The sequence below is a fragment of the Megascapheus bottae genome, chromosome 21 (assembly GCF_031878675.1).
Source record: "Megascapheus bottae isolate mThoBot1 chromosome 21, mThoBot2.hap1, whole genome shotgun sequence".
NCBI lineage: Eukaryota > Metazoa > Chordata > Mammalia > Rodentia > Geomyidae > Megascapheus > Megascapheus bottae.
Window position 1 is genome coordinate 12,033,112 of NC_143529.1, and position 12,117 is coordinate 12,045,228.

The 12,117-nt window shown below is 44.5% G+C and overlaps 1 protein-coding gene across 1 annotated transcript in view; it reads left to right on the forward strand.

The window, feature by feature from the left end:
- The first annotated feature begins 9,670 nt into the window (after positions 1-9,670).
- Positions 9,671-12,117, forward strand: part of Fam117b (family with sequence similarity 117 member B) — a 45,998-nt gene continuing 43,551 nt past the window's right edge. Inside the window, exon 1 of the mRNA XM_090354615.1 lies at positions 9,671-10,414. Within this exon, the coding sequence (XP_090210741.1) occupies positions 9,802-10,414 (613 nt within the window). The 5' untranslated portion in view covers positions 9,671-9,801. The remainder of the gene's footprint in view (positions 10,415-12,117) is intronic.

Consider the following 12,117-nt stretch of genomic DNA (forward strand, 5'->3'; position numbering starts at 1 on the left):
ATATGACGACACTATCAAAGCAACCAAACAAGAACTCCACAAAAGCAAAAACTTTTAACATATTCATAATCTATCTACCATGTGTGCAATATCAAATAATGAAAGGAACCTAAATAAGAGGAGGAATTCCAGTAGTGCCAAATGATAAAGCACTTTGTGGTCCTTTCAAAGGGAGATAGAATCTAGATGGATACTGAGTGAAAAGATGTCGCTGACACATGCTCAAAGAAAAATATTAGGTTGCAAACTTATCTCCACGAAGTGACTTTATTTTATAAAGGAATATGTATTGTTTTAAACATAGAAAAATGAAAGATTGAAAACTGGATTCTTTTTACTGTTTTTAAATTATCATACATTAGTTTCCAAGTAAGGTTTTTTTTTTTTCTTTTTTGCCCGTCCTGCCTGGGCTTGAGCTCAGGGCCTGAGCACTGTCCTTGGACTTTCTGAAGGCTAGAGCTCTACCACTTGAGCCTCAGCACCACTTCTGGCTTTTTTTCTATATATGTGGTACCAAGGAATTGAACCCGGGTCTTCATGCATGCTTGGCAAGCACTCTACTACTAGGCCAAACTCCCAGCCCACTCCAAGGAAGGTTTTATTGTGACTTTTCCATGTATACTTATAATGTTGGATTTTTATTTTCTACTATAAACTTTCTTGCATTAGGCTGTTTATAATGAAGATTGACTTTGTGTGCTCATAAAAGTAACATAGATGAATTTCTAAAAAAGAATGTTTGGGTCAGGTGCTGTTAGCTCTCACAGTAGTCCTAGCTACTCAAGAGGCTGAGATCACAGTTCAAAGTCAGCCTAGGCAGGAAACTCAGCGAGATTCTTTTCTCCAGTTAATCACTAGAAAACTGGAAGTGGAGCTGTGGTTCAAAGTAGTAGAGCTCAGGCCTTGAGTTCAAGCCCCATGACAAACAATAACAAAAAAGAAGATAAAGAACATGTGGGCTAGAAATTAAATTTTCACAGCTTTAGTTGACGATATTCATTCACCAAACTACTGTGCTTAGAAATGGAGCAAAAGACAAATAACATGCATTTCCTCACTTTTACTTTTGTCATACTCGTAGAATAATTTTTGCCAGTCCCAGGGCTTAAACTCAAGGCCTGAGAGCACTGTCCTTGGGCTTTCTCAAGGCTAGAACTCTACCACTCGAGCCACAGCACCATTTCTGGCTTTTTTCTATGTATGTGGTACCATGGAATCGAACCTGTATCTTCATGCTTTTTGTGTTTATGTGGTACTGAGGAATCAAACCCAGGGCTTCATGAATGGTAGGTAAGCACTTTACCACTAAGCCACATTCCCAGTCCGGAAATTTCATTTTTAAACTGAATTTTAAATACTTAAAGTTTATAACTGAAATCAACAAATTTAGCATAAATTCTAACATGTTCTGGTCCTCACTACTTAATATCTACTGCTTGATTAACTACTTGTGTGAATATATAATGCTTTTCTTCATTAAAATTTTCCTGTTATTTCGTTTTTTGGCCAGTCCTGGGGCTTGAACTGAGGGCATGGGCACTGTCCTTGGGCTTTCTCAAGGCTAGCACTCCACCTGTGAGCCACAGCACCACTTCCAGCTTTTTCTGTGTATGTGGTACTGAAGAATTGAACCCAGGGCTTTGTCTGTGCTAGGTGAGTACTCTACCACTAGGCTACACTCCTGGCCTAAAATTTTTCTGTTATTTCTGAACATATATTTGAATTTACTGTAAACATGTTATTTAGAACCTTAGGTCAATGAATTTAGGTCTACTTAGGAGAAAATATACACATAACCATGCAATGGTACCTTACTACAAAGAAAACATAAAAGAGTCTATCTTGTGGATTTTTTCACACAATGGCAAATAAATGTATAATCTGGTAGATAGGATTTTGTAGATCTTTAACTTTTAGAGCTGTATAAATGTTCTGGTTTGACTTTTATGATGAAGCAATGAGCAGTTATTGGCTATATTTTGTAAACCATAATTAAACATTTAAAAACATTTTATTATGGACACTTTGAGACAAAGATACAAAGTAACAGAATTATACTTTATATTTTTCACCATTCTGCCATTCTGGTAGGATCTATTTCTGAATCCACCCTCAACTTATTATTTTTCTCAGTAAATATTTGCTGTTACTCTTATTTCAAGATTCTAAATCTGCCTAGTTGCAGATTGATTCAGTGAACACTACTTAGCCTGGCAGTGATGGCTCATGCCTGTAATCCTAGCTACTCACTGTGCAGAGGTCTGAGGATGGAGGTTTGAGAACAGTCTGGGCAGGAATGTTCAGGAGACTCTTATCTCCAATTAACCACCAAAGCATGGCTAATGTGGTTCATGGTAGCCCAAGTGGTAAAGAGCTAGCTTTGAGCAAATCAGCTCTAGATCAATGCCCTGCCCTGAGTTCCAAACAAAACAAAACAAAACAAAACACTCTCACTCGTACTTGCTTATCAAAGTTCAACAAGGTTTTCTTAATATTATCATTCTAAACAAAGTGCAGAAATTGTTTAGCCACTGAAAATTATAGAATTTTCCAATGATCATTTGTAAATTTTCACTTTAATGTTCACTGAAATAACTTTTCTAATATAATTTCTTACTTTTTTAAATTTTTTGGTGCCCATTCCGGGGTTTGAATTCATGGCTTGCATGCTGTCTCTGAGTTATTTTGCTCAAGGCTAGTGATCTACCACTTGAGCCACAGCTCCACTTGCAGCTTTTTAAAAATATTTTTCTTTTTTGGTAGTTAATAGGAGATGAGAGTCTCAGATGTCTTTGAACCTTGATCTTCAGATTTCAGCCTCCTGAGTAGCTAGGATCATAGGCATAAGCCACCAGCGTCCAGCTCTGAGATACTTTCTTAAAAATTGCTCCTAAAATGAACATATTAATATTTCCTTAAAGAATTCCATAAAGAATACTTATTTTTAAAATACTTATTTAAAAAAATAATGTCTTCATACTGTTCCCTTCCCACATCTGTTTCTTGGAGGCCAGTTTCTTGAGGGATCTTTTAGATACAGTTTATAGGAATCATTGTCTGAACCCCCTTACTTATACTGCCACATATATAACTAAAGTTCTGTGTGTGTGTGTGTATGTGTGTGTGTGTGTGTGTGTGTGTGTGTGTGTGTGCTCGCGCGCACACGCGTGCATGGATAAGCAGGAATGCTTTGACAGTGGGGCTTGAACTCAGGACCTGAGTGCTGATCCTTAGATTTCTCACTACTATCTAAGCCACACCTTCATTTCTACATTTTTTGCTAGTTAATTGGAGATTAGAGTTTCTTGGATTTGTCTTCTCAAGATGGCTTCACACCATGGTCCTCAAATCAGAGGTTCTTGAGTCAAGAGTGAGATTTAAGGAGAAAGGCCAAATACTATAGAAAAGCTTGCTTTTGAGAACTGGAAAGGGCCTCTTGATATTTGAATTGGGTCATATGAAAAAACTTGCATGGTAGAGAAGTAGGAAGTTGCTGTAATTTATAATACTCATGGACTCCAAACTTTCTTTGGTTCACTTTCCCCTCTCCTGCTTCTTCATGGCATATGTTAATGGATAAATAGGAAAGATCCAAAGCAGCTGCCGTGCTGGTCAATGTCATTCTTACTAGAGTTTATGGGTGAAAAGACCCAAGTTCTAATCCTAAGTGCACCTTTTCTGTGTGTTTATGTTGCTGGGGATGGAACACTGTCGTTCTGCTCTGCCATGACGGCAACTCTGAGCTGTTGTTTCCTCAGTTTTATTATGAGAAAATTGCATACTTGTCTTTCTTGCCAGGTTTTTGAAATGATCTGCTTAACTAGAATACCAACCTGTATAGGTAAAAGCAAACTGCTGTTGTGAATTTTATGGTTGCTAACTCATTCATTTTATTTACAGGAAATTATTGAGTACCTGCCACATGCCAGACTCTGCTAGGATAAAGAGTGAACAGGACAGGAGTTTAAATAGTAATTTCTGGAGCACATAGTGTGTGCTGGGCACTATGTTCAGGCAAGAAGCTGTTAGCAAGTCCCCAGCTGCTCATGCAGCTGCAAATAATATCCACATGCTAAAGATGCCCAGAGTTTTGTCTCTTGGTTTGACCTCTGTAAATTCTAGTCTTATATCCTTTTTTTTTTCTGTTGTTGTTGTTGTTGGTGGTGGTGGTGGTGGTGTGTGTGTGTGTATGTGTGTGTCCACGCACGTGTGCACGCATGCACTGGTATTGGACCTGGGCACTGTCCTTGAGCTTCCAACTTTTTCTTTTCTTTTTTTTTTGTGTGGTGGTGTTTAATTGGAGGTAGTCCTACAGATTTTCCTGCCTAAGCAGTCTTCCAATCATGATGCTCAGATCTCAGCCTCCTGAGTAGTTAGGATTACAAACCTGAGCCACCTGTGCCCTGCTAATTTTTTCATGTTTATTGATATTCATGCAAAGAAATTCCCCCAATAAATTCAATAAATTTCAGCAAATATTTGATTGATTTGATTCTGTTTTGTGTCTTACTTCTTTTGAGTTAGACATTGTTGATACAGGCAATGAAGGTGCAGCTTTAATGATTAGCCATCGCACTTAGAATGAAATCTTTTTTTTTTTTTGCCAGTCCTGGGCTTGAGCTCAGGGCCTGTGCACTGTCCTTGGACTTTCTCAAGGCTAGAGCTCTACCACTTGAGCCTCAGCACCACTTCCGGCTTTTTTCTATGTATGTGGTACCAAGGAATCGAACCTGGGTCTTCATGCATGCTAGGCAAGCACTTTAACCACTAGGCCAAACTCCCGGCCCTTAGAATGAAATCTTACTTCCTTACGAGGAAATCTCTTCACCAGTAGCTCATGCCTGGAACCCTGGCTCCTCAGGAGGCTGAGAGCTGAGGATTACCATTTAAAACTAGAGCAGGAAAACTCTGTAAGAACTCTATCAAAGAACATAAAAAGTAGGTATAGTTCAAGTGGTAAAACACAACTCACTCGAGTGAGAACTTGAGGCCTTGAGTTCAAGCTGCAGTTCTGGCACTAGGAAAAAAACTGTATGTATCATATAGCTTCTTCTCCTGTCCTCACCTTTGCTGACCTGGCTTCCCTTTGATTCTGTAAACACCAAAGTTTTCCTTTCCTGGGCTCCAGCATAGCTCTTCTATTTAGAACGTTCTTTCCATGATGGCTCAGTGTTTCCAGTGTTAATGGAAATGTTACCTCTTCAAAAAGGTAGACCTCAATTGTTCTCTTTCATTTTCACTTTTTTGTCATGGCATTGTCCCAGAGCTCCTTTGCTCAAGCTAGCACTCTGTACTTTGAGCCACAGGGCCACTTCCTTTTTTTTTTTTTTTTTCTCCTGTGGTTAATTGGAAATTAGAGTCTCACTGACTTCCCTGCCCCAGCTGGCGTTGACTGTCCATCCTGAGATCTCAGCCTCTTGAGTAGCTAGGATTGCAAGTGTGAGCCACCAGCACCTGACTCCATTGTTCTTTCAGGGCATTCTGGTTTTCTTTTTTCTCTTCCAGTCCTGGGCCTTGAACTCAGGGCCTAAGCACTGTCATTGGGCTTTCTCAAGGCTAGAGCTCTACCACTTGAGTCACAACACCATTTCTAGCTTTTCCTATGTATATGTGGTGCTGAAGAACCAAACCCAGGTCTTCATGCATGCTAGGCAAGCACTCTACCACTAGGCCAAACTCCCAGCCCCACACTCTGGTTTTCTTTGCAGAACTTTGCAACTGGTAACTCATTCAAACATGTAATTATGTGTGTTTTTATACATGCATGAGTTGTTGACTTGCTCATTGTTGCCAGCAGCAAATCCATAAGGACAAGGAGGATTTGCTCATCACTGAAGAACCATCTCATTGTCCAACACATAGAAGGCCATCAATGATTATTTGAGAATGAACAAACAAGTTTAATATAGAGAAGAAACTACAGATTTTTAACGAATATTCGTCTTATTGTGACCACAACAGGGAACTATGGTGTTACTGTAAACCCAGAGAAGTTGACTTAACTGAAAAACAAGACACTCCAGCCTTGCTAGTTTAAAAATGGACTAGAAGTTGGCCAAGTGACAAAGAGTAAAGAGTGTTGTAAGCAGAGGAAACAGCAAATGTGAAGGCCTCAAAATGAGAGTATGGGGATTTGGGGAAATGAAACAATTGCAATATGGCTGGAGCCTAAACAGGAAGATATAGGCAGAGGTGGGTCCATGGACCGTTAGTAAGCTTCAGCACTGGGGTACACTCAAAGAGGAATGGAAAGGTGGAGTGAGCTAAGTTTGTGCTATGGTGCTAGGGATCCAACCTGGGGTCTTGTAGATGCTAGGCAAGCACTTTACCACTGACCTACACCCTCAGCTCCAAGTCTGTAGAGTATTTCTTCGTTTGTTAGTTTATTATTAGTTTATTATTTATTTTTGACAGGGTCATGCTGTGTTGCCCAGACTAACCTTGAATTACAATCTTCCTATCTCAGCCTCCCCAGTGCTGGGATTGTTGGTGGGATTCTGGGAATAATGCAGCTTATGGCTTTGGGAGTGAGAGGCTTGGCTAGGGACCTGAGGTACTCTATCTCAGGATCAGAGTGAGGAGCCAGCCCTAGTGAGCAAGGCATAGTCAGAGTAATAAAGGGAGCACAAGGAGTGTGCAGTCTGTGCTTTGGAAAGCTTTAATGGCATGAAGTGACTCAAGAATTTAAGTTAAAAATATAGCATTTAGTAATTTAAGTTCTGAAATTATCTTTAGAATAACCAATTAGGTTTTCTTTTCATTTTAACCTACAAAATCCTACCTTAAAAATGAATATTCTGGGGGCTGGAAGTTTGCCCTAGTGTTAGAGTGTTTCCTTAGACTCAGGTTCGATTCCTTGGTACCACATACATAGAAAAAGCCAGAAGTCGTGCTGTGGCTCAAGTGGTAGAGTGCTAGCCTTGAGAAAACCCAAGGAAAGTGCCCAGCCTCTGAGTTCAAGCCCCAGGACTGGCAAAAAAGAGAATATTCTATTTTTAGGCTAATATTTCCCCTCTAGTGCCATGTATATACACACACATATGCATACACACATATTTTCTGATTTGGTGTAACTATAATAGTTGCATAATTTTGACTTTTCCATTTTGAAAGGGACAGAATTTATGGTTTCATCGTGGTCCTTTTAATGGCTGTATAATGTTCCTTGAGACCATAGTTTAGAGATTTATAAAAGGATGTGGAAGAAGTGGCCCTGTGGCTCAAGTGGTAGAACAGTAGCCTTGAGTTGAAGAGCTCAGGGACAGTGCTCAGGCCCAGAGTTCAAGCCCCATGACCAAAAAAAAAAAAGGATATGGATTTTCCCATGAAAACTATAGGAGCAAATCCATTGCTTATGCCTGCTAGTCCTAGCTACAAAAGAGACACAGATCTGGAGGAGCAAGCTTTGAAAATAGTTTGGACAGGAAAGTCTGCACTCTGTCTCAAAACAACCAGCAAAAAGTCAGTGGAGTGTCACCTTAATTAGCAAGCTAAGCAAGCTTGAGACCTGACTTCAAACCCCAGTGCTGCAAAACAAACTAACAAAAAAACTGAAAACAAACCCCAACCCCCACAAACACTATAGGACAAACCCAAAGGTAGGTGGCTGAAGCCTATAATCGGAGCTACTCAGGAGGCTATGATCTGGAGGATGAAAGTTTGAAGCTAACCCAGAAAAAACGTCCCTGAGTTTCTACTTGCAAACAATAGCAAGGAAAAAGCTGGGCTAGAGGCATGGCTCAAGTGGTGGATGGATTTTTTTTTTTTTGCCAATCCTGGGACTTGAACTCAAGGCCTAGACACTGTCCTTGGGTCTTCTCAATGCTAGTACTAAACCACTTCAGTCACAACAACATTTCCGGGTTTTTCTGCATATGTGGAACGGAGGAATTAAACCCAGGGCTTTCTGCATGTTAGGCAAGCACTCTACCACTAAGCCACACTCCTGGCCCATATCCATCACTTTCAGATGATCTTGCTGGCAGTGTTCTGTGTGACCATAGTTAGGAAGAAGTTGTTTCGTTCCTCACTCCAGCTGAAGAAAACATAATGCAATACAAGTCACCTACCTACTTAAGGTAGATTCCAGGGCTAAGGAGTTGGTCCCCTCTCTGTGGAGGGGAGAGAAGAAGAGAAAGGAGAATGGATTGTGAGGTGAGTTACCAATCTCTCAATTATAAGACTAATCGAGCATCTTCTGCACATCAGGTTCTCATTGAAATACTTGGTTAGTAATCAGAAACTCTATGAAAAATGTTGCACTATTTAACTGCATTTTACAGCTAAGGAATCTGGCATCTCAATTTCCTCTTTAGCTCTTCAAAGGCTTTCTTTTCACCACAGGTATTCAGTAGGATTTCAAGTGGAGAGCCAATCATACCATGCCCATCACACTAACGTTTTTACAATAGGAAGTCTGTGTACAACCAATAGCTAATGAAGTAGTAAAAGGAAAAGGGTTATGAGAATACACATGAAGGGTGTGGATCTACCATTAAAAAAAATGAAGTGTCCCTTGGGTCATTTTAGAACTAGACTAAAATGTGGCTAGTTTGTTTCTATGGTCTGTTTCCAATAGTGAGGACAAAATAAGGGCCTCTGTAAACTATAGCACTTTACAGGTTTGTAAGGTAGCAGATATCTTCCCAAGCTATCAGAGAAGTGTGTACTAGCTGATTAAAATAAATTCTAGATTACTTGAGATACACAAGAGTAGCAGCAGCTTTTGGTAACAGAATTGTTAACTATGTGAAATTGTATTCTAACCAGAAATTTTAATCCTTCAGAGACTGGCTCTTTGGAAGATCTTAAAAAAAAAAAAAAAACCACACACACACATAAAAATAACAAGGGGTATGAAATGGCAGTGAGATTAAATATCTTCTAATTTTGAGTCCTGCCCATTAGTAGGTGGAATGAATACAAAATTAAAAAAAAAAGATTAAGCTCAAACAAACAAACAAAAAAAAACCAACCAGAAAAAAAAAATGAGAAAATGGGGGAGGAGGTTAGAAGGGGTGTTATTGATCAAGATGCATTGTACTCATAACCTGACTTATAGAATTGTAACCTTACTGTACAACTACTTAATAAACACAACAAAGCCAAACCTCCAGGAAGAGCCTGGTGTACGTGTTAATTCACAGCTACTCCTGTGACAAGGAAATGAGTTATGGGGTAAAGGCTTCATTCAGACGATCCCTGGGGATGCTCAGGCTCTGCACAGCCTCTTTGGCAAGATACCAGGGTGTGAGTCCCCCGGCTCCCCGCAGTGGGAGGGAGAGACGCGCGTGGCCAGGCCCGCGCCTTTGCGTACACTCACGTGTGCACACCCCCGCGCGCGCACGCACACTACACATACACACGGCCCGCTCCCAGCGCTTCCCCACCCCCCCAGCGAGGGGGGCGGGTCCTTTTCTCTTTAAAGAGCTGACGGTCTCCGCGCAAATCCAGGCTCTCTAAGGCCCCGGGGCCCGGACCCGAGCTCCACACAGCCAATCAGCGCGGCGGAACGGCTCGAGCGCGGGTGACGCTACACCAATGGGCGCCCGCGGGGGGCGGGGGCAGCGGAGGAGACACTATTGTTGATGAGGAGCGGCGGCGGCGGCGGCGGCTGCACCACCTCGTTGCTGCCAGCCGCGCCCGGTCGCCCCATTCCTTGCACCCCCGAGTCTAGCTTCGTCACCCCAACGAGTGTGTGTGGGGGGAGGACCGTCTCTCTGGCCTCGGCAATCTTCTCTCTGCAGCCTCACAACAAAGCCCTCTCGTCTCGGCCCCGTCACGGGGGAGGGGAGGGGGACCATGTCCCAGCGGGTGAGGCGCAATGGGTCCCCCACGCCGACCGGCGCCCACGGAGGTAGTGCGGTCGCCACAGCCGGAGGACCTGGAAGCCGCCTGCAGCCCATGAGGGCGACGGTTCCATTCCAGCTGAAGCAGCAGCAGCAACATGGCAGCCCCACGCGGAGCGGCGGCGGCGGCGGCGGCGGCAACAACAACGGCGGCGGCGGCGGCGGCGCCTCAGGCCCTTCGGGCGGCGGCGGCGGCGGGGGCAGCAGCGGCGGCCCGCGCACCGCCTCGCGCAGCACGAGCCCCACGCGCGGCGGCGGGAGCGCGGCGGCGCGCACCAGCCCCACGGTAGCCACGCAGACGGGCGCGTCGGCGACGTCCACGCGAGGCACCAGCCCCACGCGTGGCGCCGCGCCCGGGGCCCGCGGAAGCCCCCCGCGACCGCAGCCTCCGCCGCCGCCCCTGCTGGGCACGGTGTCGTCGCCCAGCTCGTCGCCCACCCACCTGTGGACGGGCGAGGTGAGCGCGGCCCCACCCGCAGCCCGCGTCCGCCACCGGCGGAGGTCCCCGGAGCAGAGCCGCCCTTCCCTGGAGAAGAGGAGCCCGAGCGCCCCGGTCTGCAAAGCAGGTCGGTGCGGGGGTCGCGTGGCTGCGGCGGGGGAGGCGGCCGAGGGCAGGGGGTCCCCGGGCTCGGAGCTGGGATTGCGGCGCGGCCGCGGATCCCGGGGGCGGGGCCGGGGGCGGGGCGCGCGCCGGGGCGGGGAGGGGGCCGCGGGGCGCAGCCCTGCTCCCTCCTCCGGTCCCTCCGCAGCCCCTCGCCCCAGCCGCTGCTCGGTGCCCATCTCCTCCATCCCTCCGCCCACCCCGCGTGAGTCCCCGCCGCGGAGGGCAGCCGCTAAGCCGGTGCCTGGGCCGGTAGGTGTTAATTATAAACCTGGGGTTCTGATCTTCCGCTGCTCACCGCTCCCCTCCCCTCCCTCGAGGGTGAGGCGAGACTGGTTTGTCACTTTGTTGTAGTGACTCGGGTACAGCTAGCTTTGGCACCTGGGCGTTGCTGTTTCTGTTCCACGTCCCAGGGGTGTGTGTGTGTGGTGGGGGGGACTGAATGGCTGGCTTTGCAATAGCAGATTTAAATCACTGAAGCTACGGGAGGCGAGGCTGGGAGCGAATTTTTACATTCCGTAAGATTTCATCAATGAATAGCAACTAGGGAGCCATTAGCATTCCTCTGGAAGGTGTATGAGGGTTTTTTTGGGTTTTTTTGGCCGAGGGCATTTCTTGTAGACTGATTTTGTGATTTGGATCTAGAAAAACCAAATCCAGTTTTCCCCCCACCCCCCTTGTTCTGGTAGTGTTCTTGGGAAGGGTTCTGAATGGAGCTGTTGGGTTTCTGTGGAGTTATTCCAAAAGAGTAACTCAAGATAAATTTGTATTGTGGGAAGTTGAAAGGGTTAAAATTGATGAAGTGATGTGCTTATGTGGCAAAATGTAACAAAAAAAATCTTTATGTTTTAATAGGGCCAACCAATACTTTCTTCTTTCCCTGTTTGGAGAATGTCTTAGTATATTATAGGCAGAATGGTTGGGAATTTCAGGAAACAGTACTGTTCCCTAGCCAAGTAAAGTCTGATGAAAATTGTTTAGATATGGAACATGTGACTCTTACTATTCATTGTATGAAAGATTTAGACAGTACTTTTTGTAAAGAATTGCCTTGAAAGATGGTCAGTAGTGTTTTTAGAATGGGTACTGTTTTAAACCTTTTGAGAATGCAAATGATTGTTAAAAGTAGTAGGACAGGGGCCAGGAATTTGGCCTAGTGGTAAGAGTGCTTGCTTAGCATGCATAAAGACCACATATATAGAAAAAGCCAGAAGTGGTGCTGTGGCTCAAAGGTAGAGATCTAGCCTTTAGAGAAAGCCCAAGGATAGTGCTCAGACCCTGATTTCAAGCCCTAGGACTGGCAAAAACAAAAAAGAAAAAACAAAACCAACAACAAAAAATCCCAACCAAAAGTAGTGGGATAAACTGGCTCCTGTGGCTCAAGCCTGTAAATCTAGCTACTCAAAGGGCTGAGATCTAAGGATTTCGTTTTGAAGCCAACCCTTGCAGGAAAGTCCATGAGACTCTTATTTCCAAATAACCATCCAAAAAAGCCAGAAGTGGAGCTGTGGCTTAAGTGGTGGAGCGCCAGCCTTGAACAAAAAAGCTCAAGGACAGTGCCCAGGCCCTGGGGAATGGCGCACACACATAGGATATACCACATCGGGTTATTTGAACTGGTGAACCAAATTGCTTCCTTTTACCTTCCACCTCTGGAGCCAATATAGT